Genomic DNA, 26853 nt, shown 5'->3' on the forward strand with positions numbered 1-26853 from the left:
TTAAATTTAATTTTGTGATGATGAATAAATTCAGTGATCAGGTTTTGAAGGGGCCTGGAGGTCTAGGGAAACAGTCATTTGACAAAATCTTTTGTTCAGGAAGGCCAGTCTGAACCCTGCTCTCTCCAGCTCTTAGTGGTGACAAAACGGGGGGGTGTCATACTTTCTGGTGTGACCAACCTGTGCACCCTTCCGAGTTGTGACAACATAAAACTGTCTTCAGACATTGCCAAATGTCCCCTGGGGGGCAAAATCGCCCCTTTCAGGAGAACCACTAGTAGAAATTAGAGGAAGAGAACTAAAATAGTATTTGGTTATTCATAGTTAGCGGTCAATAATACTGTTAACTTTGTTTTGAGCCTAGTCCAGCCCCAAACTGAGTGACCTTGGGCAAATGAGTCAGCCTCTCTGACCCTCAATATCATCTGTGAGATGAGAACATAAGGAAGAGCCACGAGGCAGGACGTGAAAGCTCGGCTGGAGTTGTGCACAGCCCGGCCCGAGGGGTGAGGGCATGAATTTTTTTATACAGTGAATCCCACAAGCGACCACAGTGAATCAAGAGAAAACTGCATCAGCGCCTGCGCACACCGTGCACAGGCTGGCGCGCCGGCCGCGCCCGCGCACGCACGCACGCACGTGGCTCGGCCTGCGCGCGTCCTACCCTGGTGTCGGAACTTGGGCGGGACTCCATTTCCCAGCCTTCCTTGCGGCCGCACCGGGAGCCGCCGAGGAGGAAGCGTCACGCGCGGTGTCCAAATTGCGCCTGCGCTTACCCTACCGCACGCACGTAACGCAATGCACGTACACGCGGCGCACCCCTGGCACCACCCCCGGAGGCCCCGTGCGGGAGCGCGCCCGGGTGTGCGCAGGGCGGCGGCGCGGCGGCGCGGGGACGCGCGGTGACCGTTGGCGCTGAGGGGAGGAGGCAGCAGCCGCCGCCGCCGCCGTTGCGCAGATCCGGGCCGCGGCTGCGGGGAGGGCGACGGAGCGGGTGACCTTCCGGAGGCGGGAGCGAGCCAGTAGGCCTGGGGACGCCGAGCGTCGCCGTCGCCGCCGCCATGAACAACTCGGGCGCTGACGAGATCGGGTGAGGACTGGCGGGCCGGCCTGCGCTGTTGCCCGGACCCGCATCCTCGTCCTCTCCCCGCCGCCGGCCTGAGACGCCGCCCCCGGGGCGGGCCGGGCAGGGGGCCGCCCCGTCAAGGTCACGCCGGCCGGAGGGGCGGACGCGGGCCGCGGGCCTGCCTCGAGTTCACGCCGGGGCCCCTTACGGAAGCTCTCATGGGAGTCGGGGCGACGGAGGACCCCGAACTAGTGCCCGGGGCGGGGTCAGGGAGGCAGCAAATGGTAGTTCAGAGGCTGGGTGGAACCCAAAACAAACCTGGAGTTCTGGGGAGCCTGTAGGGAACCCAGGGGTAGGGTGATCTTAATCAGGAGCCTGGGGCTTGAGGGACCCCGCGTGGGAGTCTGGGGGACCCGATGCGGCTAGGCCTGATGCCTCGGGCTCCCCTGCCGCCCCCCTCCCGACTTTTCGGCCCGAGGGGACTTTGAATGGCATCCTGGGAGTCAGCGGTGCCCCCAGCCCGCGTCGTACTTGCCGGGTTGGTGCACGTGGCGAGGCCGGTGGGTTCCGGTTATGCAGTACTACAACTTGTACGGCCTCGGACTGGGACGATGGGGCTCCCAAAATGTTAAAGACAAGGTCGATCGCACACTGGGGGCCCACAGGTGGAAGGTCACCTGGGCGTCCACCCGCTTGGCGCTGCTGCCTTGCCTTTTGAGATTGGAGCATCGCTGTTTCAGGGGCCAGCCAGCGTGGGTTAGAATGAAGAAATCCGAGGCTGTCCGCAGAAGCTGGTGCACCGCGGTGAGGAGCGCAGGCTTGTGTGCCCAGGTCGTCCTGTAATTAGGGTCTTGCCTACTGAAAATGAGCCTAGGTCCTGCGGGAAGGGTCTTCTGGGGCGGAGACCAAAATCTGCTCAGCCCTGGGGCTCCTTTCCTTGTCCTAGCAGGCACAAGCTCCTACCACATCTTTTCATTTCATAGGCAAGTTGTCCTGGGTAGAGGATGGCACAACTTCCTGACTGGCTTTCTGGGGTCTATGTGAATATCTCAGTGGTAGTTACTTTGAGCATTGCCCTGCTTTTAGTGCTGGGCTTGTGGGGAAATGCTTGTTTGTAGGTGGAGGTGGGCCTCCTGTACCCTGTAGCTCCCATGCATTGTGTGGGGTCTCCCTGTCCCAACACACCTTAGGGAACAATGGAGGCCGCCTCCTTTAGGACTTGAAAGGTGCTTGTGCTGGGTAGCAAATGTGGTCTCTCACATCCAGGGAGAGTGACCTCCACTGTCAAAAGCTTCTCACCTGGGAGAGCTAGCCCCTATTCATCTTAAAGAAGGAAGGGAGCTTCTGGGTCAGGTGTCCAGCCCCAAGTTGCCCCAAGCTGTAGGGCCAGAGGTACACACCTGGTTCAGCTGTTTCCAGGTACTGTCAGCTTGAACCTGCCCAACAGCTTATCCCATCTCTTGGCTTCCAGGAGACGTGTCTGGGCCCTGCAGGGTTGCAGATCAGAGCTTGGGCCCCCTCTCTCCTGCTTGTGTCCCCTTCCTCACCCTTCTGAGTCTTTTCTTTTTTTTTTAAATTCTTTTGAGCTATGCCTAAATCACAGATAACCTCAAATTTCTACTCTCTTGTAAGTAGAATCTGTTGCTAAGAAATATGACAGGTTTGTATCTTACACAGGAAAACTCTTTTGTACTTTTAAGTGGAGGTGGAAGATTCCTGCTCTGTCTGGTTGTCCTAAACATTAGTAAATTGACCATGACCCTTTGAACCTCCCTCATGATCAGTTTTGAAGTGTCTTGTGAGCCCATTGTGTTGACTGTGGGACTGTGTGTACAGAGTGTCATGTATAGGTCTGAAGCAGATTTTCATCTGTAGGTGGGTGGCAGGCTGTCAAGATTTGGAGGGTCTTCTGTGTCTCTGTCTCTAGTAAGACACATTCCCCTTGGACCTCACCCCCACTGCCCACTCAGGGCTCATACGAACCTTCTCGATAGAGAGCCTTGAGAACAAGGAAGCTGGAGGGTGGATGGCGTCTCCCACTGAGGTCAGCTTTAGGACCCTGTGTCCCGGGAAGGCAGGTGAGGGGCCATCCTTTCAGGAAGCTCCACATTTGGATTGGTGTCTGAAGGAAGTACTTAGAAGTCAGTGGGCAGCTGTGGGAGAGCAGAAGTGGGGTGAGGCATCCTGAGTTTATTTACACTTTTCTGTATCCTGGTTTTCAGTCAGCCTGAGATGGGAAGACTGTGAGGCAGGACAGATGACAATCAGTGCTAGCTGTGGGCAGTTTCATGTGTGCCCCCACTTAATAGAATGGTGAACAAGCATCCTCGGCCAAGTGGGAGGGGTGTCTGCCCTGCCCTGCCCTGCCCAGCCCAGCCCAGCCTAGCCTAACCCAACCTGGGGAAGTTACCGCACATTCTCCCATCTAGATGGATGCCACCTTACAGAAAGTGCCAGGTTCTTGGTCCTTAAAGTGAAAGGCTGCTGGGTGCCTGACATCTGGTTGATGTTCCTAGGTGTTAGGGGACCCATGCCCATGCTGCAAGTAGAGGCTCTGAATAGTTGCCTCGAGTGACTAGACCTCTGTTCTGCCAGCTTCCAAGGCAGCAAGGCTGTGTCATGGAATGGGAAGGAGGGTGTGGAAGATCTTATCTGGTCCATTTGGTGCTATCTGCATCATCTGGGGAATTTTTTTTTTTTTTTTCATTTTTCTTTTATTATTCATATGTGCATACAAGGCTTGGTTCATTTCTCCCCCCTGCCCCCACCCCCTCCCAATCTGGGGAATTTTGTAAGACGGGGACACCCAGCATCTTCAAGGAAAGAGACGCAGAGTTGAAGGAAGCAGGTGACCTCAGAACATGGTGTGGGTCCCCTCTGTTGCCCATTTGTAGCTGGACAGGGAAGATGGGCAGCAGCCCTAGGCTGAATATCATAGAGGTTCTCTCGGTCTTTATGCTGCTGTGACAAAAGTCCTTAAACTGGGGACTTTAAAAAGAACAGAGCTTTATATCTTCAGTCTGGAGACTGGGAGTCCCAAGATTGAGGGGTGAGGACCTCTGCATCATAATGTAATAGAATGTAGCACATGCCAGTAGGCATGTATGAGAGAATGTGCTGAATACATTTTTTATGTTAGGAATCCAGTCAGGAGGGCTCTATCCTGCCATGTGATTACCTCTTAGAGGTCCACCTCTTAGTACTCCTGCAGTGGGGCTCAGTTGTCTAACCAGGGAACTTCTGAGGTGACATTCAGGGGGCTGCAGCAGAGGGCTTGGATCCTTCTGGAAAGATACTGGAACAGCTTTGGAAGTGAACCTTCTGGAGAGGAGAGAATGTGCCAGTTAGTGCCTGTGCCAGGTGAGCAGTGAGCACAGAGGCCATTTTCACAGAGCTGGGAGACCTAGTGTGGGGGGCAGACAGATTTTTTGGGCCCCTCATGGTTGCACTTGGGAGTATTCTGAGGAAGGTCTCCTCTTGGCACGCTGGATACTTGGCCAGGTTCTCTGTGGGGGTATCCTGGGCACTGCAGGGTGCTGAGCAGTGTTCCTGGCCTCTACCCACACCATACTAGGAGCACCCCAGTCATGATGGCCACACATGTCCCCAGACACACCTAGAAATGTGTCCCCTAGAAGCAGAGTAATACAGAGTGAAAGCCACAGTTGGGAAGGGTCTTGGCTCTGTTTTTTTTTTTCTTATTGGTGGGACTCGGAAGTTTGAATTCATTCAGGGCTTCAGCATTTGCAAGCATTTGCTTGAGCCATGCCTCCAGTCCATTTTTGCTCTGGTTATTTTTGGAGATGGGGTCTTTCAAACTGTTTGCCTGGGCTGCCCTGAGTTGCAATCTTCAGCCTCTCAAGTAACTTAAATTACACATGTGAGCCACCAGTGCCTTGTTTGGCTCTATTTTTTAACTCCCTCACAAGTCTGTTGTGCTGCTACTGCACAGTCCTTTGCTCTGTGGCCTGGTTCCAGTGGGTCTCTGTTTGCTCCTTATAATTTTAGGACTTGTTTCCTTGACAGATTCTGATCTGGGTCCTGTATAATTGGCTAGGCAGTTGTAACACTCCCCAGACTTCCCTTTGGCCATGGTTTGAAGTAAGCTGTGTGGATAGAGTTAGTCCATAACTCCCATGCAGGGGCTTGTCAGAGTCATACTCAAAGAGCTGCCCAAAAGAACCCTATTGTCTTTTTTTTTTTTTTTTTTGTGGGACTGGAGTTTCAACTCACCAAGTAGATGTTCTACTACTTGAGCCACACTGCCAGTCCATTTTTAAAATGGTTATTTTGGAGATGGGGTCTCACAAACTATTTGCCAAGGCTGGCTTCCATGATCCTTCCGATCTCAGCCTCCCAAGTGGCCAGGATTACAGGAGTGAGCCACCATAATCACTGTTCAGCTGAATCCTACTGGCTTAATGAAGAACTTTCACTTTGTTAGTGAGACTAAGTCGTAGAGTATCAGGATTTGCCCAGGGTCACCTTAGGGAGGACTTGCCAGACTGGTGAGTCCCAGTTCATCTGGAATGTGTGTGTATCAGATCTGGTGTGCTCCTCCCATACTGAGGCCTTTCTGCCTAGGACTGTGACACTGCTGTTCTTGGGAAGGTGTCACAAGTGTCTGTGCTACTTTTTTTTTCGAGGTATTGGGGTTTGAATTCAAGACTTTGCAGGCAAGCTTCCAGCCCAGTGTGTCACTTTAAGGTGTCAAAGTCACCCTACGAGTTGTGGGTGGTGCTTTAGGTAGGAGGTCACTTACTTGACAAGTACTTTTGGACTGAGGTCTAGCTGTGAGGTTCGTAGGCTTTGTGGGAGTGCAGGGGTGTCAGTAGTAAGCCCCTTCAGCTAAAGTAGTGTGTCACCCTGTTGGCTCATGGGATTTCACATGGCCCTGCAAGCAAGGGGGAGGTACTTTTACCCTTCTGTCGGCGGGGGGGGGGGGGGGGGGGGGCAACCTGGAAGCAGCAGTGGTTGGTACAGGTTTACAGCTCATGTGGAAGCTGTGGTCTCCATTCCCAGGGTGCCCTCACCTTGGAGAGGTAGGAAAAAGAAGGTCTGCTATACATCAATTCTGCTTGTTTATGTGTTGGAGAAGTCTGAGTACAAAACAGTTGGGATTGGTCCTGGTCTGCTTCTGCCCCTAGGACCTACATCCATAAAGAGCTAGTGTCTCCTGTGTAGCCTGAGGCCAAGTGGGAGTCAGTTTATGGCTCAAGGTCACCTGTTGTGCTGTCTTCCCCACCCCCCCAGCTGTCCCGCCACCCTGCTGCATGGGCTGTTTTGCCCAGGAGCCCACCAGGGTGCTTCTAAGAGTCCTTATCATTCTGTGGTTGCCCAGGCCAGGGACTCCTTTGAGATTTACTTTCTGCCATAAATGCTCTGCAGTTGCTCCAAAATACACAGAACAGAAGCTGGGAAACCATCCATAAACAAGTTTTGGTTTCTGCAGGCGGAAGAGGGGGCTATTAGTCTCATGAGCCACTTCTGTGAAGCTCTTTCCAGAGGGAAGCCACCTGTAGCTATGAACTGAGCAACCAGTGTGGAATGCCAGATTGTCTGGCCTGGTAGTCTGAGGCCTGGGCACTGTGCTTGATGTACAGGACACACTTGTGTGGATCCTGTGTGGTGCTGATTCCCTGTAGGCAAGTGGGAGTTCTGACTTCCCATTTCAGAGATGCCTTGAATAGTGACTCCCACCTATGGCCGTACAAAGGCAGAGCCCCAGCCAAGAGGACAGTTTTTATCTAATCCCTTAGTCTTACTTTACATCTTACCTCCTAGCCTGTGCAAGCCTGGTTCTGAGCAAGCCTGAGTGGGATAGCTGGGGCCTCTTGCTCACCCCCTGGTGTGTTGTCAGCCTGACTTTCTTATTTTATTGACTATTCCAGACTCCCCATTCCACACTGAGGGTGGGACTTTGCTGGGGCCCTAAAGATGGTTCAAGTCACTAAGGAGGTAAAACCTGCTTTTTGCACCCTTTCATAAGAATGTAGTAGTGTGGAGTTCTTGCTATCAGATTTCATGGGTGATAAGACTAAAAAACTTAAAATTTCATCATTTCCTCAGTAATGAAAGTAGCTTTTTGTGTGTGTGTGTGTGTGTGTGGTCCTGGGGTTTTGAACTCAGGGCCTTGCCTTTGCTAGACTATTACTCTACCACTTGAGGGGCTCCCCGCCCCCCCGTGTTTTTTTTTTTCGCTTTAGGTTATCTTTCAGATAGGGTCTCAGGTTTTTGCCCTGGCAGGCCTTAGACTGGGATCCCTTTACCTATGCCTATTTTCACATGTCCCTCTTGCTGGTCCCTTCCTCCCCATGTACGTATTTTTAAAAATATTTTGAGAGTAACCGATGTCCCTTCTGTGGACAGTATACTACATACCATTTCCCAGGAACAAAGACAACCTAAACTGTTTTTGGTTTTGGGTTTTTTTTTTTTTTTTTTTTTTTGTGGCAGTCATGGGGTTTGAACTAAGGGCTTCATGCTTGCAAGCCACGCTTGCATCCAGTCTAAGCCTAATCTCAGTGAGCACAGCACAGTGACCAAAATCAGGGAATAGAATATTGATACCATATTGTTAAGGTTCTGTTCCAGTTGTCACCTGTGTGAAGGATGGCATTTCTAGCCTTTCCTTTTTTTTTTTTTATTCATACTTACATACAATGTTTGGGTCATTTCTCCCCCCTTCCGCTACTCCCCTCCCTTACCCCCCTCCCCAGCCTTTCCTTAATGCCTAAGTTCTGCCAGCCATTTCAATGAGGCCTTGAGCCCATACTGGTCTGACCGGTTCCTCCCCTCTTCTTGGAGGAGGGATGCTACACCACTTCACTGTTGCTTGGTGTTTGTCAGTGAGGTGGGCTTTACTTTGTTTTGGTTTCAGTGGCCGTAACTGTGCCAGTCAGTGTGTGCCTGGGCTGGGCCTGGGTGGAGAGGGCCTCACAGAGGCTTCCTCTTGTGGCCACAGGCCTGACCAGAGTGCTCTGAAGAGTGCATAGTTGAAGCATGGTTTTTAGTTAATGAGGACTAAACCTGAGCCTCTTGCCCCTGCTTGATCAGCAGGAAGTGAGTCTTTACAGAGCTCCTTAAAAGGAGGCTACACTGGCCCTGGGTTCTTTCTCTCTTCAGTCCTGCCCACCAAGATTGGGCCAGGGGCTTGCTTACGGACACCTCATGGATGATGCTGGGTACCTTTCTGGTTGTAGGAAAATTGCTTTTACACTAAATTTAAATTACTCTTTTTTTTTTTTTTTTTTTTTTTGTAGTACTGGGGTTTGAACTCAGGGCTTACACCTTCAGCCACTTACCAGCCCTTTTTTGTGATGGGTTTTTTTGGATAGGGTCTTGCAGACTATTTCCCCAGGCTGGTTTCTAACCTCAGTCCTCCTGATCCCTGTCCTGAGAATCTAGGATTACAGGTATGAGCCACCGTGCCTAAATTACTCTTCCTTAGAGAAAAATAGGAACAAGCCCTGATAGTTTGCTGTGGCACCAAAGACTAAGTCAGAAGCAGGTGTTGGGACAGGGGACCCAGCAGCGATGGGTGTGCCAGCCACCTAGTCTCTTAGGATCTCCTAGAGCAGCTGACAGGAACTTGGGAGGAAACTGCCTTCTGACTCTAAGCTCCTGAGTTGAGTATAGAGCAGTCATGCATTCATGAAGAAGGGCCATTTTGTCTTGAAGTCCAGTGCTGTGTGGTTGGCTGTTGATGAGGGACAAGGGAGGTGGGAACCTGGTGTTTTCAGCAGGGCCAGAAGATTTGGAGGGTGCTCTGGTCAGAGAAGATGGTCCAGTTGGGAGTATGATGATGGGGTTGGCACGGCTGAGGCTTAGTTGAGGGACCTGCTGTCAGCATGTCCCCTTGCCTGGGGTTAGCAGGCAGGACATGAGACCTGTGACTGGTTAGAGTCATGTCTCCCCGCTCCTGGTTTGGGAGAATCTTGAATGACAGCTGAGGCCCCCCTGTGAGTGGGCACACCCTGAGGCCTGATCTGTGTCTCAGCTTTGTGGAGTATGACATGAAGTGAGCACTGTTGGGCAGTGGCCCCACCAAGGCTCATGAGGCATCTGCCTTTGGCTGCTTCTGTTCACCGGGGTTCAGCCAGTCCTATGACCATGAGAAGTGAGAAAGCTGGGCCTCAGAGGTGGGATTTCACATAAAAGGCACACAAACACCCCCCATATGGAAAGGCTACCAGGCCGCCCTGATGTAGGGATGAAGGCATAGGCTTCACTTTAGTTTGGGGCCAGGGGTTTTCATGAACGCAGGGGTACAGGTGAGGCTTTGTTCTCCAGAGACTGAGATAGGTATCCTAGGTTGTCAGTTTCTCCTAGTTCACTGTGTATAACCTCAAATCTAGTTATCTTTCCCTGATTGTAAAGTATTTGCAAAAGCAGGAAGGCACACCCAGACCCCACTCAAATATTGCAGGCAGTTGTGGTCTGGTAGGTGCTGGTCTCTGTCATGTGTGCCTCTCCTCATGTTATGGTAGCTGTGGGCTTAGTGACAGGACCAGCTTTTTGGGCATTGAAATAATTTCTCATGTCTGCCATAGTGTGGAAAGTTCAGTGTCCCCATCACTGTACCTGTGCTTCATAGGGGGTGAAAATGAGCATGTTTGCACACGCTCCTTCCATGTCCATCATAGGACCTTGGTGTGGTGGGATGGTGCATTCCTGAGGGAGAGCCAGGTTGACGTGAGTGTGTTCCTTCCAATTGCAGGAAGCTCTTTGTGGGTGGCCTAGACTGGAGCACGACACAAGGTAGGGTTGCAGGCCACCAGGCCTCATGATTTCACCCTTGATCCTGAGATATGTTGTCATCCTTTGATGTCTTGATTTCTGGGCAGGAGATGTTTGGGAGCTGGCTAGGGAAGAGCATGTCTATTGGCTTTGAAACTGTTGATTTGGCCCTGATCTTTCCTATCAGAACCATGGGGCAGACTTTAGACCACAGTCTCCAGGTCATAGGCTGGCTCTAAGCTGAGGCAAGGCACTTTGCACTGTGGGGTGGGGGCTGTGGCTTTTCTGGGGTGATCAGTGTTCAGAGTTGACTAGGACAAAGTTTATGCTAAAGACATTGTTCCTATTGTAGTGCAGTTGTGCACATCTGCAGTTTCATTGCTGGGGAGACTGGGGCAGGAGAACTGTGAGTTCCAGGCCATCTTGGGCTACATAGCAAGACCTTGTCTCAAAAACCTGAAACAAAGTTAGTGTTCCCAGGTTACTGGTTGTTATGTTTACAACTCCTTAAGCTTTGCTTTCCTGTCCTCAGCAATCAGAACCTAACCACTTGCCCCTTTCTAAATCACAAGAAGGGAAGGGTCATCCATTATGCAGTACTCCCCACACGTGCCCCCACACCCTCACACCCTCTTCATCCCCCAGCAATTAGTTACTGAGCCAGTTCAGTTGCTCATTAAGACCTTTTCAGGTGAGGGAATGGGCTGGAAGAGAGTGAGTGAGTGAGTGGGTGTGTGGGGGTGCTTGTGCAATTGCCAGCTGTGAGACATGTGCCTAATGCTCTGGTTTGTGTGTGTTTGTGTTTTTGTTTCCAACTTCTGAGCAGAGACTCTGCGCAGTTACTTTTCCCAGTATGGAGAAGTTGTAGACTGTGTTATCATGAAAGATAAAACAACCAACCAGTCTCGAGGCTTTGGATTTGTTAAATTTAAAGACCCAAACTGTGTGGGGACCGTGCTGGCCAGCAGACCGCACACCCTGGACGGCCGGAACGTAAGTGTTTTGCCTTGCCTCACACTCTTCTACCCTGTCTTCATTTGCCAGTCCTTCAGCTTGACCTCATCACTAAACTTAGATGGGCATTTTTCAGACTTTTAATGTGTTAGTGCTTGGACTGGCTACTGGAGTAGGATTGGAGTAGATTGAATGGTGGGTATGGGCTGGTGTGCTGTGCAGGCAGCTGCTGTTGCTAACACCTTCTTTTCTAAAGAAAATAGCTTATATTTACAATGGGCTGATTTGAAATTTCCTGCAGATCGATCCGAAGCCATGCACACCTCGGGGGATGCAACCAGAGCGAACTCGGCCGAAGGAAGGATGGGTAAGTGGCTAGGGACTGGGCATCTTTGCCTGTATGTTTTTCCAAGACAGAGTTAAAGGAAAAATATTCCTTTCTCTTGTGTTTTTGCTCGTTTAAGATGGAGAGAAGCTGGGCACTGGTGGCTCAGGCCTAAAATCCTAGCTACTCAGGAGGGAGTGATCAAGAGGATCACACTTTGAGACCAGCTTGGGGGGGGTGGGGAAGCGCGAGGCTCTATCTCAAAAATACTCAATATAAAAAAGGGCTGGTGGAGTGGTTCAAGTGATAGGGCACCTACCTGCCTAGCAAATGGTGTGAGGCTCTGAGTTCAAACCCCAGTATGCTCCCACCAAAAGAAAGAGAGAGAGAAGCATAGTCTTTTGGTTAGCCCTACAGCAGTTGAGAACCACTCAGATTTGCCCATGCTGTGTTTTATCTTGTAGCCAGGAAAATTCTTACTAGTCTATACCTTAAGAAAAAACTGACAGCTTATGCCATTTATCATCTGGATGGAGTCTGTGGTTTATCCCACTGACCTCTGGTCCACCTCCCCCTTCTTTCCCACCACCATATGCTGTCCTTGGCTATATTGATGTCCTGCAGCCACCAGAACAACCAGCTCTCCCCTCAGCTGCCCTCATAGGTGAGCAAGGGCAGTAGTCAGTTGAATTTAAGATCCCTTCAACGTGATGACAGTTCTCTAAATTATCCCCTGGTACTCGGCTGGCAGGACCAGATACGTTCCTGGCATGGTGTCTACCTAGTTTCTGGGTTTCACCAACACCCACACTTGATCTTTCTCTGGTCCAGGGATTCTCACACCATCGTCTAGTGCTATGTAAGAAAGCACATATGGGTTCTGCTGATGGCACAGAACTGGCCCCTCTGCCAGCCCTCCTGGCCAGATGCTGGCAGAGACTGAGAATGTACATTTCTAGCAAAATCCCAGCTGCTCCTGGAAGACAGGGGCCTCAGGGCCCTTACAACAGTTTTTATTTTTCACCTTCTTATTAGAGAACTTTTCAAGTACAGAAAAACTGACACTAATACATCGAACACCTGAATATTCTACTAGATTCATTAGTTATTAATGTTTTGCCAAATATCTTTGTGTTTATGCCCACCTCTATCTGCAGAGACCCCCCTCCTAATTAGTGGGTGCCTCCTTAATGTCAGACCCCCCCACACACACTCACTGTCCTCACAACTAAGGACTGGGTGGGTGTAGCCTGAGGTTTCTGGAGTTTTGCACACATGCCTCTGTCTCATGCTGTTCTTTTCAGATAGACTTCAGTCAGGGGTGTGTTCTGCCTGGTTATTAGTTATGTCTGCTTAGTTACTGGACAGCTTGATAAGATATAGGCCTGTAGTAAATTGCACAGTTTGATGACTTTGGATCACATGCACCCTTGAAGCCACTGCCACAGTCATGGCAATAAACACTCACCCTCAAAAGTGTATCTTTTTTTTTGGAGACAGGGTCTCACAATCACAGTGTAGTCCACATTGGCCTGGAACCTTCAACCTTCAATTGTCTGCCTCTCAAGTGCTGGGATTATAAATATGCGCCACTACACCTGGTTTTGTGTTTGCACTTACTTGAAACACAGCCTTGCAAACATATTGTAGACTCCTGTTTCCTCAGGTTTCCAGAGAAGTGACTATTTCAGGTTGCTCTTCAGACTCAATAGATTGCTCCAGTGTCTGCTTTGACTCTTTAAGACCAATGCAAGATTATGTCGCGCCCAACCCATGGGAAGTGTCCTGGTTCTGCTGTGAACTAACCAACCCTTTCTCCTTGTCGACAGCAGAAAGGACCCAGGAGCGATAACAGTAAATCAAACAAGATCTTTGTTGGTGGGATTCCCCACAATTGTGGCGAGACTGAGCTCAGGGAATACTTCAAGAAATTCGGAGTGGTGAGTTCCTTTGCACTCAAGCAGCAGTGGCTGGCCACAGCAGCCTCTGCCCACCTCTAGTCTTCTCTAGCTGAAGATGGGTTGCACATCTTGGTGCTGGAGGCCTAGGAGCCTCTGGGTGTTCCCCTGATGCCCTGCCTGCTCCAAAGACCAGCCTTGTCTTCACAGCCATTTTAAGATCCCAGTGTTACATTTCTCTGGCTTCTCCAAGCAAGTGTAAGTTATACAGTTGGACCTCATAGATGCCCTTTGGAGTCCCTGTAGCCACTGCAGTGTGAGGTGCCAGATGATGGCAGCTAGAAAGGAGCCAGCTTGAGCCCAAAAAGTATGCTGTATCTTGGGATAGTTATAGACCAGGTCCATCCTGAGCCTGGCTGTACCGGGGCACTTGGGTTCATGTTTTCTATTTGTGGACGCCCAAGACAAGTGCCATTGTGGAAGCTGCCTCCAGCCTGGACCCACTGTACTCCTGGGACCTTGCTCAGCAGAACACCGCAGCTTGGAAGAGCTTGCACTGGCCTTCTGGTATTGCAGCTGTTCTGACCCACTTCCTGTCTGATGTTGTCAGCCTCCCAGTGTTTTCTGGAGAAGGCTGAAGTCCTTAAGCATCACTTTGAGGAGGGTGGCAGCAGAGGGGAGATTTAGACTCAGAGGAGCCACCTAGAAACTCAGCACCTGGTGGAGCCGACAATAAGGTACCTAAGTTCAGCCAATACTTGGTGCTGGGGAGGGCATATAGTGGAGACATGACACCATCTTGAGGGGGCACACATCTTGCTTAACTGCCAGCCATGGACTACTCCGCTCACTCTAGGTATTGTGTGTGTGTGTGTGTGTGTGTGTGTGTGTGTCTGTCTGTCTGTCTGTGTGTCTGTGTGTCTGTCTGTCTCATGGACTACTCCGCTCACTCTAAGTATTTTGTGTGTGTGTGTGTGTGTGTCTGTCTGTCTGTCTCATGGACTACTCCGCTCACTCTAGGTATTTTGTGTGTGTGTGTGTGTCTGTGTCTGTCTGTCTCATGGACTACTCCGCTCACTCTAGGTATTGTGTGTGTGTGTGTGTGTGTGTCTGTCTGTCTGTCTGTCTCATGGACTACTCTGCTCACTCTAGGTATTTTGTGTGTGTGTGTGTGTGTGTGTGTGTCTGTCTCATGGACTACTCCGCTCACTCTAGGTATTTTGTGTGTGTGTGTCTGTCTGTCTGTCTGTCTCATGGACTACTCCGCTCACTCTAGGTATTGTGTGTGTGTGTGTCTGTCTGTCTGTCTGTCTGTCTCATGGACTACTCCGCTCACTCTAGGTTTTGTGTGTGTGTGTGTGTGTTGGATGTGCCTGAGGGTGCTATGGGCAGGTGGGAGATGGGCAGGGCAGAGCAGGACCACTGTCAATCAGGTACCCCTGTCTCAGTTGACCAGGGCTGAGTGTGTCTAACTCATCTGAGCCTTGCTTCCCTCAAATGTGAGTGCAAAAGGCTGCTGGTGGGGTCTCCTAGACCTCGTCCCTGCTAGGACAATGCAGTCAAATTTACACTCATCTGCCTTAGCAAACTCTCCATGGAGTAGTGTCCTGGGCCCTGTGACAGGTGTCCACACATCTCCCTGGAACCTGGGGTTGGGGGGCAGGGTGGAGTTCAGTGTCCCCTGTGCCTGTGTTCACCTCATGAGTACCTGAGCTCCATCTGTTCCCAGACACCAGCTTCTACAAAATCAGCTTTTGCCCCAGAACTTCTCAAGCTCAGGTTTGATGTTTCCAACAGTTGTGGCTCAGGGCTCTTCTCAGAGGGAGGTGTGTCCTAGCTACCTGCCTCTAATTCGCACTGGGGCCTCACACCACCCTCTCCCTTGCAGGTCACTGAAGTGGTAATGATCTATGACGCAGAGAAGCAGAGGCCTCGAGGTAACGGCAGATCTAGTTTGTCCTGACCCGTGTCCCTCCCCCTCAGATGGCAAACTATCTCATCCTCAGACAGGCTAGGTGGTTGTAGGAGCATTGCTCAGTGAGGACGAATTGGAGACAACCCACTAAAACATAGGCTCCTCCCACATGGCTCCATTCCACCTGTTTGTGCTTCCCTGGGTCAGACACTGCACACTGTTTTTGGCTTGTTCTTGTGACGTTTTTACCACCTGATATGAATCTCCACATGGTTTCTGTTTTTAAATGTCTCCTAGAAGAGTGGTTCTTCAGCCTGAGCTTCTCATGCCTGTTGTCTGAGTCCTTGCTAGTGTGGCCGGTCCTTCCCGTGTCAGTTGCTCCTCCCAACTCAGCTTGGACCATGGCCTGCCTTTGTCCATCCCATGCTTTTTTCTTGTTTTTCTCCCTTTTCTCCTACGTCAGAGGGCAGGAGGGAGGAGGGGTGAGATGAGGTGCCTTCTCAGGCTCCTGCATCACATTTCCCCAGCACTGGTTTGGGAGCCGGTTGATAGCATCCACCCTCATGCCTTTTTTTTTTTTTGTGGCTGCTGCTGTTTGTTGTTGCCCCTATGTTTTTGGTTCATCAGCTGCTTTTGGACTGGCCATGTGAGCAGACCTGCCAGCCCGTGCCACATGTCCCTTCAAGCACCATTTGCTCAAGGTCAGGTGCAGGCAGCCCTTTAGCACCAAGCAGTGCCAGCCCACAGCATGAGCCCGCCATGCTGGAGAATAGTTTGCCATTTGAACCTCCACCCTCCTTTACTCCATGGTTAAGGATCATACTGCTCACTGCGTGTGATTTAGCTGTTAAGTCTTAGTCTTAATTTAATGTTAGACATACATGCTTAGTGACGTACTTAAGTGTTCATAGTAAAGTACAATAATGTTAAGTAAGCTGTTCTCCTTTTCTCTCTGTGAATTGTGATTAACGATGTCTCTTTAGATTTCTCTTCTCCAGGTGCTAAGTTATATCACACAGGTACAGGCCCGTCCCGCAGTCAGAGGAGGGAGCGGCTTTGCTCCAGTGGGGTGTAAACGAAGTTTCAGTGTGTTTCTGTCCCGCTGCCGCCTCTTGACAGACAGATCGTTCATAGACAGCCCATCCCGGGCTCCTAACTCACGACCCACCGCCTCTTGCACTGTAAACGGACCAAGTCAGCCCTGTGGCTTCAGATACTTCTGCAGTTTGAGAAAATGTCAACTTTTTAATAATGTTGTTCATCACCTATGTTTTGTTCCAAATACTGCCTCCAATCTTGTGAAACCTGCTGCACGGGGATCCAAGGGCTGCTTTTAGGTGCTCTCTGTGGCTGTTCAGAGCCGGCTCCTACTCTCCCGTTGTCCTCATCCAGCTGCTGGGCGAGGCTAATGTTGCTGAGCCCATGCTGGTGGAAGGGTGGCGGCAGGAGCCCATGTTCCCTAGCTCAGCCATCAAGCTTGGAAAGTGTCCTTGTGGGTACCAGTAGCGTGGTACCCCAGTCAGCACATTCTCTGTCTTCTTGACTTTTCTGAATCTTTAAGGATTGGTCTGTCTCCCTTTTCCCCCTTTGACCTTGTCTCGGTTAACTTAAGATAGTGGACGTGTCCCTGTATGTAGGACCCTGCTGTGTCTCCACCACACAATGTCTCTCTGTGTTAAAACCCATGCACTGCATAGCAGTTCCCACAGGTCCTTCCCATGCCCCGTCTTTCTGGCCTGCGCTCACTTAGCCTGCTTCCTCTGCTCACCTCACTTTCCTTTGTTCCTGGGTTTTATCCCTTCAGCCTCTGGTTCCAATGTGCTTTGCCTTCATGGTTTCACTTCCCTTCTCTCCTGTCCTATTATGACATCTGTGTATGCACACGCATGCATAGGCACACGTGTGTACACAAAGAACAAATCCGAAGAGTTCTGAGCCCCAGTCCCTTTCCTGGTAATCTCTGAAACCTCAGTTTCCTTGGCTGCCTTTTCTTCCCCATTTCCATCCTTTTCCTGCCCATAGTTTTGATTTTAATTTTTCTACCTAGTCCCTGCTGACTGTTGCCCTCAGCATCCCTGTTTCATCAGCTTGAGGGCCCAGGCGATGAGCTGCTCCTTCCTGACCCTCCTCCCCACCTGCTTGAACCCCCACAGCCATTCTCCACTGGCTCCTGCCTCTGTTCCTATGCGAGGTTGTGCCTACTTTGCACTGTTTACTGTGTGATGCTTTGGAGACCTGCTCCATTGCAGGCCTAGCGTGGACAACACCCCTTCTGAAATCATTTCTCTGCTCTTCCCAGTCCTTCCCTCCTCCATCTTAATTCTGACGTCTTCAGGCAGCAGTCAGCTGTCACTTCTTTGTGCCTGAGCATTGGACCATTGGGTGGTGCTAGTGTTCATGGAGTGACCTTAGAGGCCAGTGCGTCCATGTCTGATTGTGCTCAGGCCGGGAGGGTGGAAGCCTTGGTTACTCCTGCCTATAGAGGACAGGACACACCCCTTAGCTGGGTGGCTGCACTCACCCCAGACCAACCAAACTTCGTTTATACTGCCACTTTCTTGTGTTTGGGAAATGCTAAATTTTTTTTTTTCCTTTAAAATTGTCTTTTTTGATTACATGGTGCCTCTTGCTCTTGCTGCTGACAGCAGAATTTGACCTGCTGGAACCCATTGTGGCCTGTATCTTTGTGTATTACCTGTTTATTTATCTATATACATATATGCATATAAACATAGATTTATTTATTATCTCCAATAGGACTCCTTGGGCTTACCCAACAGTGTTGGATAAGCTTAGCGAGGTGCTCACTGTGATAGAAACTGTACTTTGTTAACGCTTTAGAATGATGTATGGCTGCTGTCAGCACTAGCTGCAAAGCAAATTGCAAGCCAAGGGGGAGAACCTGGGTTTCAGAAAAGCAGAAATGCACCCACATGCACACCCTGGCTGAGCTGGTTCTTCACAAAGGCTCCCCTCGCAAGGGCGCTCAGGCATGTCTTCAAGGAGAGAGCCAGAATTATGCAGCCCAGGCCTTGGTTGTGTGGTGATGCCTAGAAGCCTCACCAGTTGCGCCTAGGCTGCTGCTCTCTAAAAGATGAGTTCCCTGGTTCTGCATGTGTCCCTAACTCAGAGCCACCACCCCCAGGAGTTGGGCAGAGACCTCAGTCAGCCGTGAGGGGAGGGTGGGACATTAGTTCATGCACTCTCTATCAGAGCCCAACCCAGGCCACAGCTTCTGCACACAGGGCTTAGCTGAAACCCAGGCTCAATCCCTTGGTCCGTCCCTAATACTGTTCATCATCCTGTTTTGTGTCACAACACCCTGCTACCTTGATTCACTCTTCGTCGTTGGCTAGGTTTTGGATTTATTACTTTCGAGGACGAACAATCAGTGGACCAGGCTGTCAACATGCATTTTCACGACATCATGGGCAAAAAAGTGTGTAGTTGTAGTTTTATTTTACCTTAAGACCAAACCAAGTCTTAGGCAACTTAGGGGTTTCACTGGAAAGGAAAATTCCCTAACAGAAAGTTCACCTGTGATCCCTGACTGAGACTAGGACCTATCTGCCTGGGATCCTGTCCTGTCTTAAAGTGGGGTGGAGTCTCCTGGCTCTGCTTCTGGAGCCCCTGTGCCTGGTGGCCTGGGAGGAGGCAGATGGATGGCACTGGGGAGGTACTGTGGGCGGGCTGGCCTCCAGTGAGATCCACAGTGTTGCCTCAGGCTTGGTTTCAGCACCACTCCTTCAGATGTGGCCCCCAGTCCCCTTTGTGTAATGGTGACCTGTAAAGTGTTGAGCAAGGGCCTTTGAGAACTGAGGTTCCACTTAAAACTGAATGAAATGTGAAAACATCATGAAGGATTGGTTTTTAATTTGGTCACTTACTGTGAAACTCCGGGACCAGCCACATGCTCTCGATAGCACTTAACCACGTGCAGTCAAGTGACCTCTGGTGTTTCGTCTTCATACTGTGTTGCTGCCAGGGCCAAGCAGGGACAGGACACAGGGCCCCTCCCTGTCAGCTTGCCAGGACCCTAACTGTCTGAGAAGTTGACTCTGCTGGCAGGATCCTGCAGCGTGGAGTTGCTTAGAGTTTGAAGAGGCTCAGGAGCCGCATCTGTGCGGGATTCCTGTCTTGGTTCTTGTAGAGCCTACTCCAGGCCACCCTTGCTGAGCCACCTCAGTGTGTGGTTCTGCTGCGGCCTTCACTGCTATACAGCTCCTCCTTGTCAGGGTCCAGCTCTTGGAGGGGACCCCAGTCATTCCTGTGATTGCCTTTGCCTGCAGTCTCCTTCCTTAGAGCAGGGTAATGGAGTGTTATTTTTTCAGACTGCATTCATTCCATTTAGACCTCACCAGAACAGGAGATAAAACCTGTTCTGACATTTCTTGCAGCTTATGGTTTAAAGTTAGCGTGCAGATCACAAGGGGCATGACAGCTATGAGCAGATTTCAAAGGGCTCTGCCTGAAATATTTTACATCCTGTAACATTGAAAATTTGAAGTAAGCTGGCCTTGATACATGCAGCAAATAGGGTGCATATCCTGCTCAATAGCTAGGCACCTCTCCCATGAGCTTCCCCCAAGACACGTCAGCGGAGGTGAGCTCAGGGTGTGGTCCTCTTCCGAGCTAGATTATTGTGTTCGAGTCCAGCTTGCTCATCACTGACCTTCACTGGTCACCTCAGACCCTGGGGCTTAGTTTGTAAAGGGTTGAGTCCCATGTGGTGATTAAACCCAGTGCCAAGGTACTGCATCCTGTGTTCTGATAGGAAAGGGTGAAGGGTTCTTTAAATTACAAGGACTGCTTTGCTCTGTAAGCAGGAACTGAATTCCCTTAAGGAGTATGTGCAAAGACTCATTAATTCGAGTTCTCTGAACCAAGTCCCTTGTTCCTGCTGTCGAATTGCCTTGAGCTAACGGGATTTTGTTCCCACCATACAGAGCCTCCTTGGGGCGTTGGGCAGGTGGAGGACTTTGTGCCTCTCCAGCGCTTCCTGTTTGTTCTCTAGCAGGAGAACTGAAGGAATTCTGAATGTATGATGCTTACCTCTCCAGACTGAGACCCCAAGGATGACTCCAGGTGGACTCATTGTCTCTTTATTCTCATTGCAATTTATCATAAAAACAAGAAAGGTTGAGGAGCAGAAGCTGAGGCAACCCTGAAATGGGGCCTTTATGTTGTCAGTCTACTGTGTTTTAAAGGATGCAAAAAGCAAGGTCACCACTGCGTCAGCATAAGTAGGTCAGACACATTAGCTCCCATTGTTTAGCCCTCCATCCGTCCTTAGTTCAAAGGCTGTGGCTTCCGGCCAGTTCAGGGAAGGGGGTCTGAGCTGCTGCCTAACACAGTATGAAGATTGCTTACTGGTTCAAATGTCCATTTTATTGCATGTCCGTTTACTTTTTTTTGTTAGATGTAATGTAAGATTCTCTTCCCACATCCATTCCCTCTGACATTCCTTTGAGTTAATTGAGAGTCTTAAGCATTAGCCTGGGGAAGGTAAGTCTTTATCTTCCATTAGACATTTTAAATAAAAATCTAAGTCAAAATCAACTGTGTTTCTCAGGTATGCTCTAAAGTGCAGTGGGTGGGCTGGGGGACCATGACAGGACTAGAAGGGTGCTGGCCACACGTCCATGCTTGAAAGAGGGCGCTGCTGGCGTAGTGGTTGAGAGGCCTGGCATGCACTGGTCTCCTGAGGGTTCTTGGCTCATCCTGCTGCTCACACTGGTGTGGTGCAGGGTATCTTACCGTTGTGTCTGTTGTACCTGAGAAACATTTTAAAACAAAAAAAGAACAAAAAAAATTAAGAAAAAAAAAAAACTACTGGCCTCAAATAAGGTTTATAGTTAAGTACTTAGTCTTAAGTTGTAAGGTGCTAAGTGTAGTCGTAAGTTACCAAGGGTGTCTGAAGGGAAGGGGCACCGGGCCACAGCGTCTTCCTAAACCACAGCTCCGGTTTGTTTAGGTGGAGGTTAAACGGGCTGAGCCTCGGGACAGCAAAAGCCAAGCGCCAGGACAGCCAGGTGCCAGCCAGTGGGGGAGCCGAGTCGTGCCCAATGCCGCAAATGGCTGGGCAGGCCAGCCCCCACCCACATGGCAGCAAGGATATGGCCCACAAGGTAAGGCTCTCAGACCCCTGGGTGTGGGGACTGAATTGTCTAGCCGCTGCATTCCCTCGCACAGGACTGGGGTCCAGGGGCCAGCCAAAATGGGAGTGGCTCCAGTCAGAATACCTCAGCTTCCTCTACTCAGCTATTAGTGTGACACACTCTGAGCAGTTGTTCCAGTAGTGCCACCAATGTGTAGGTGGTAGTATTGTCACCGTCACAAGGGGCTCCAAAGGTGTTGGCTGCTTCCCTGACCATCAGTGGTAGTATTGGCTGTGGCTTAGGTGCCCACCTCCAGCTTGGGTAGACAAATCTTGTCTGTCATTACTAGAATGAGCATTATCCACCATGCCCATGTGCCAGGTTATAGGCAGGCCACAGTGTACTGAATGAGCCATCAGAGGCTTAGATGTGGCCCAGTTGGCATGAAAGATCTCCCTCTTGCTGCCCACAGTGTGGGCATATTCAGCGGCACCTCCATGGCCCTGCAAGGACTTGGAGTGTTGAGGCTTTGCATTTTCTTAACCTTGGCGTGCTCTCCACAGTCTGTAGGCCTTGAGCTGTGGCCATAATTGAACTTGGGAACCCACTTAGGCTCCAAGTCAGAGTGCTGAAGTTTTTTTTGTAGGTGTTTGTTTGTGATAGGATTGCTCTAGTCCAGGCTAACCTGGAACTCTTAACAATCTCAAATGTTGGGACACCATGCTCAGCCAGACTAATTTCCATACCCAAGCGTTGGATAATACCACAGGGCTGTCCCTTTATTCTTTGGTGCTCAGGAGTCTTGGAGGCATCTCTGGTGTCCTTTGGAGCTGAAAAGTTCTTCCTGTGCCCAGTCAGCAAAATGCCTACCCACTGGTAGGGTGGCAAGGAGAAATGTGGGAGGCACACTGACGGGGGCTATGGTGAAGCTTCTCTGCTCAAGAGTTCAGGAGGGTTTCACTCACGAGATCAGCTCATACTGTTTACATGAGGAAGGGGCCAGGATGGGACCTGGTCTGTGGTGCCCATTCTTGGCAACTTCTTGGCATCTAGTCCAGGGCTCCCCACCAACCCTTCTCTTCTGTTTTCTCATCTAGGAATGTGGGTGCCAGCAGGACAGGCAATTGGTGAGTCCTTGTTTATAGAGAAAGGGAAAGAGCAGAGCCCAAAACCCACAGACTGACTTGCAGAGAGACTAATCCTGCTGCAGTTGCTAAAGCCACTGGCAGTGTGTCAGTGTGTCCCCATCCTGGAGGTCCTGGAAGTCATTTCTGTCTACCTCCTCTCATGGCGAGGAAGAAGGGGAGGGGCCCGCCACAGCCCCTAGCAGGCCTGGGTTTGGGCTGTGCCAGGTGTGCCTGACCTCTGACCCTGACCCTGACCCTGACCCTATTCTGTGTGTTCCAGGTGGCTACGGACCACCCCCTGCAGGAAGAGGAGCCCCCCCGCCGCCCCCGCCGTTCACCTCCTACATTGTGTCAACCCCACCTGGTGGCTTCCCCCCTCCTCAGGGCTTCCCACAGGGCTATGGTGCCCCACCGCAGTTTAGTAAGTCCTGGATGGGCCCTTCAGGGAGGACAGCTTCCCTTCCTGCTTGTGCCACAGCTGGCTCTGGGCCCAGAGCACAGATTCAGTCTGGTGTTATGTCTGCCTTCTGCCTTGACATGAAATAGATACCAAAAAGACAGCCTCTGTTGCCTTTGGTCTCAGGGCTCCTTGGGTTGAAGGAGGTTCCAGGGCTACTGTAGGAATGACTTCTCCCCCAGCTGACTCTCCCTTGGCTCATGCATAGGAGACCACGTGTGGAGGCCCCAACTCTCTAACCATAAGGGAGGGTGTGAGGACAGGAAGGCTTGGATTCTCTGGGACTTTCACATTGGCTCTGCTTTGTAACTGGTGATTTTAGTCACCCAGATACGGGATTGTACCTAGACAGAGACCAAGGCCCCCATAGTGTAATTAGTTGTGAGTTTCATAGTACAGATAGAGGAGATTAACCTATACCACCTCATCCAATATGGTAAGAGAGACTACTGTTTTAGTGGCAGCAGCATGAACATGTTGTAATCTTTCTCTGTTCAGTTCTTGGAGCAAGGTGTGTTAGGCACTCAGACATGTCACCATCTGGACCAGTCACATCTAGGAGACTGGGCATTTCAGTGCCGTGGGCCTTCAGGAAAGGGTTTGCTGACCCGTAGCCTGTACCGCAGCTGATCTTAATTAGATAAAGGCAAGATTTGTTGGAAGCTGAGGCCTGTGGCAGAATTAAGCACAGCTTGCTGTGCTTGGCCCATGCCACATCGACAGTTTGGGTAGCTTACGTTCCCAGAGCCATTGCTATGTGCTTTGGTGGTAGCTTTAAGTTGTTTCTCAGTAACAGTTTTGCCCTGGAATTCCTCACTATTTAAATTACTGCCTTGTACTTCATCTTGTGTGGACAGCATGAGTAGTTCCACGGCCTCCTGCCATACAGGCTGTTTCCTTAGGGTAAGAGCACAGAGCCATGGTTTTTTCTGTAGTTGTTAGGTAGAAATTGTCTCTGGCAGCATTTCCAGGACTGGACTGGAGTCGGCAGCCAGTGGCCAGACTCCTGCCTTGTACCTTACTTTCTTGTATCTGCAGGTTTTGGCTATGGACCTCCACCCCCACCGCCAGATCAGTTTGCCCCTCCGGGGGTCCCCCCTCCACCTGCCACTCCAGGGGCAGCACCTCTGGCCTTCCCACCACCTCCATCTCAGGCTGCTCCAGACATGAGCAAACCACCAACGGCCCAGCCAGACTTCCCCTATAGTCAGTATGGTAAGTGGTCTGCAGTGCGCTCCATGGCTGGCTGCCTCCCCTCCCTTCTGTTTCCTACCCATTCGCCTGGCAGTTGAGCACAGCAGCAAGCTAGTGTACAGAGGCTGCTGGAGAGCGCTGGAGGCAGCTGGGGCCTGCTAAGCAGCCAGCAGGAGCCTCAGTCAGGAGAGGTTGTGAACCTGCAGCAGGTATCCCAGGGGCCTGTGGTTTGGCAACCCAAGGAGTTATTGGGTCAGAGGGAGGTTTCATCCTGGGACCATGGGAAGGTAATGTGGAAGTTGCTGTCATGAGCTCCAGGCGCTCCTGGAGTCCTTGGTTGAAGCCTTTGGTCAAGGCAGAACCCTGTGCTGGATGTTCTGCTTCTTGTTGAGTTTGGTTTTTGGTACTAGTAGTGTCATATTCCCCTACAACTGAGTACAGCCCCTATGTCAGTAGGAGGCTTGAACAGAGGTTTTGAGGTGGGCTCTTAGTAGCTTGCTGTTGCGCAGCTGCTGCCTGCATAGGCTCTGGAGGGGCATGGGAGGTACTGGGTTAGGACAGGACTCCATATCTGCATGTTTCTTGCTCTTTCCCCATATGGAGCCTAGTGCCAAGGCCAGCCTCATTCAGATGGGACACAGTGGCCTTCCTTTTGGGAGGAAGTTCTGTGCACTGGTGGCTCCTTGTGGCACCTGGGGACACTTGCATGTGTAGGGCCCAAGAATGTGGGGCTGCCTGTCATCAGGTGGCCTTATTTCATTGAAGACCACTGGCTCCCAGGGAACTGCTGAAGGCACCCCCTTTAGCCCAGCATTGTTGGAACTGTGTGTTGCGTTACACCCATCTGTATTACACTGCTCTGGCTGCCCTCTGGACAGGGTGAACCAGGCCCCTGCAGAGCCCTGCTGTGTCATGGCTACAGGGGGAGCAGGGTGTGTGTGCGTGTGCATGCCTGTGTGTGCCGCTCACTTCTTGCTGGGCCACCATGGGTTAGTCACCCTGGTCTCATCTCTTGCCAGGCATGGGTACCTATTCTCAAGACCCGCTGGGCTTTGGGCCCATTCTTTGTTTACAATCTGATGGTCAGGCTGAGCAGTGATGTGTCCTAGGTAGGTGCCGCCTTTCTACATGATCCTCCCTGCCTGCACCTGGGCAGCGGGCGTGGCTTCCTCTGCCCGTCCGGGCGGGGGCGGATCCGGCGGTGCCCTCTGGGATGGGCCCTTTGCCAAGTCCAGGACTTCAACTGACCATAGCACTTATCTGGCTCCAGGAGTGTCTGAGCCAGAGGACCCATTGAGTCCATGTGTACCCCATTGGGAATCCAGAGGGCCTGGTCAGGGCATCCTTCAGAGTGTGGTTGGGAGGACCGAAGAAGGGCCCAGCCTTTCTGATGCCATCCCCTTTCCCAGAAGCTTTTCCCACCCACCTGGAGGTGGGCAGTGTGGGTGTCAATTCTTGTTAGGGACAAAAAGTCGGCTCAGCTGATGGAGTCACTATTAAGTTAGGCTGGACACAAAGATCCTCTCCCTGCCACCTGCGCCATCAGCTGTGATGCCCCAGGGTAGCTGCAGACGGTGTTATTAAACTGCATGGCTAGGCTGCAACTTGGAGATGAGGGAGGACTGTGGGTCTGGGGCCCAGCCCCAGAAGTGGGAGATACAGGCCTGCCCCATGCTTTTTAAGTCCGAGACATCATGTGCTGCATGTAAGGGCAAATGTTCTAGAAGCCATGCATCTCCACAGCATGTCAGATAAGGTTCATTCCAACCCCAGAGTCTCTCATTCCTTCCTGCTGTGTTCCGAGTGCATGGGAGGAGGCCCATGAAGAATGTGGAAGGTGCTTTTCTTTCTGTGTGGGTTCCACTCACAAGGTTCTGAAAGCTAAAAACTCCCTGGACTTGTCTCCCTGCTAAGACATCTCATCCAAGCCACAACTGTGGGACCCGCAGACAGTGAGGCCAGGCATTGGCACCCTCTTCTCAGAGACAAGTCCAGGAGGAGTGGCTCAGGCCAGAGCTGGCTTGCTGGGCAGGCTTCTGTTCCCAGTGATCCAGAGCTCATGGACACTTCTCCCCCAGCAGGTTATGGGCAAGACTTGAGTGGCTTTGGGCAGGGCTTCTCCGACCCTAGCCAGCAGCCCCCCTCCTACGGGGGTCCCTCCGTTCCAGGATCAGGAGGTCCCCCCGCTGGCGGCAGTGGCTTTGGACGTGGTCAGAACCATAACGTGCAAGGATTCCACCCCTACCGACGCTAGTTGTGCATCAGTAACATCGGCACCGGCTGAGACCAGGATTCGGAACTTGTGAACTCGTGACAATCACAAACTCAGCAGAAAAATAGCGACTCAACCTGGGGGGGGTGGGGGGGTGGAGGCTGTGGAAGCGGCTGTGGGTATCTGGACTGAGGTTTTTAAATATATTTCTTTCTCTGACCCATCAGCACAATAAAAAACAAGTCACTGGTTCAACAACAGGGTTAAAAAAAATGTCTTCAGCTTTAATTCAAACTTCAGGTTTCTTTCTTTCTTTTTTTTTTTTTTTTTTTTTTTTTTTGAGATTATTTCCTGAGCCTTTTGTTTTACCTTATATTGTAAACTTTTATGTTAAAGAAAAAAATATACATTTGCAAATTGTGAGATTTTTAAGAGAAATTTTCTACAATGTATACTGGCTTATTTTTTAATTTAAAACAGGGTTCCGTAGGCACTGGTGGGAGTTGGGGCGATTTTTTTTGTCCCCTTGCTCCTGGCTTGGGGGTTGGGACTTATTGGTCCAGAAACTCTGGGAGCTAAAGAAGAAATCTACTGAGTGTGTTTTTGTTTTTTGTTCATTCCTTGCTTTTGCTGGCTGGCCTGCCTGGTTGTGTCTGCGGTACACTGTGGGGTGGGTCACAGGCTGGCTGCCTGGCCCATTTGGCAGCGCTAACATCCTGGGTGGTCTGGACCCCATGCAGCAGGCTATGCCTTGCTAGAAGCCCACCTCCCTTGCGCCACATGGCTTCAGGGTGTTTCCCACTGACCAGTTTGACCCTGGTTTGAATAAAGAGAAGTGCGTTTGGATTAGAAACCCACATCTGTCGTG

The 26853-nt window shown here is 51.0% G+C and overlaps 1 protein-coding gene across 7 annotated transcripts; it reads left to right on the forward strand.

The window, feature by feature from the left end:
• The first annotated feature begins 876 nt into the window (after positions 1-876).
• On the forward strand, positions 877-26838 carry Dazap1 (DAZ associated protein 1). 7 transcript variants are annotated; one of them, XM_020170700.2, is made up of 13 exons: positions 877-1090; positions 9786-9826; positions 10632-10798; positions 11061-11126; positions 12914-13024; positions 14871-14919; positions 18254-18336; positions 20872-21025; positions 22093-22122; positions 22403-22543; positions 23618-23794; positions 24793-24882; positions 25855-25993. In XM_020170700.2, exons 1-12 carry the CDS (start codon positions 1062-1064, stop codon positions 24870-24872), a joined length of 1128 nt encoding a protein of 375 aa, XP_020026289.1. In that variant the 5' UTR covers positions 877-1061; the 3' UTR covers positions 24873-24882; positions 25855-25993. The 7 variants fall into 7 exon arrangements, with proteins under 7 accessions (XP_020026289.1, XP_073910637.1, XP_020026283.1 ...); XM_074054536.1 differs by lacking the exon at positions 24793-24882 and adding an exon at positions 6958-7024 and having other exon boundaries at positions 880-1090; positions 25852-26838; XM_020170694.2 differs by lacking the exon at positions 24793-24882 and having other exon boundaries at positions 880-1090; positions 25852-26838.
• Positions 26839-26853: the final 15 nt, after the last annotated feature.

Source organism: Castor canadensis, chromosome 14, assembly GCF_047511655.1.
Source record: "Castor canadensis chromosome 14, mCasCan1.hap1v2, whole genome shotgun sequence".
Lineage (NCBI taxonomy): Eukaryota > Metazoa > Chordata > Mammalia > Rodentia > Castoridae > Castor > Castor canadensis.

Coding starts and splice junctions, on each gene's coding strand:
- Dazap1 (XM_020170694.2), top strand. CDS start 1,062: ATGAACAACTCGGGCGCTGACGAGATCGG. Junction 13,025..14,870: donor ACTTCAAGAAATTCGGAGTG/GTGAGTTCCTTT, acceptor TCTCCCTTGCAG/GTCACTGAAGTGGTAATGAT. Junction 14,920..18,253: donor AGAGAAGCAGAGGCCTCGAG/GTAACGGCAGAT, acceptor GTCGTTGGCTAG/GTTTTGGATTTATTACTTTC.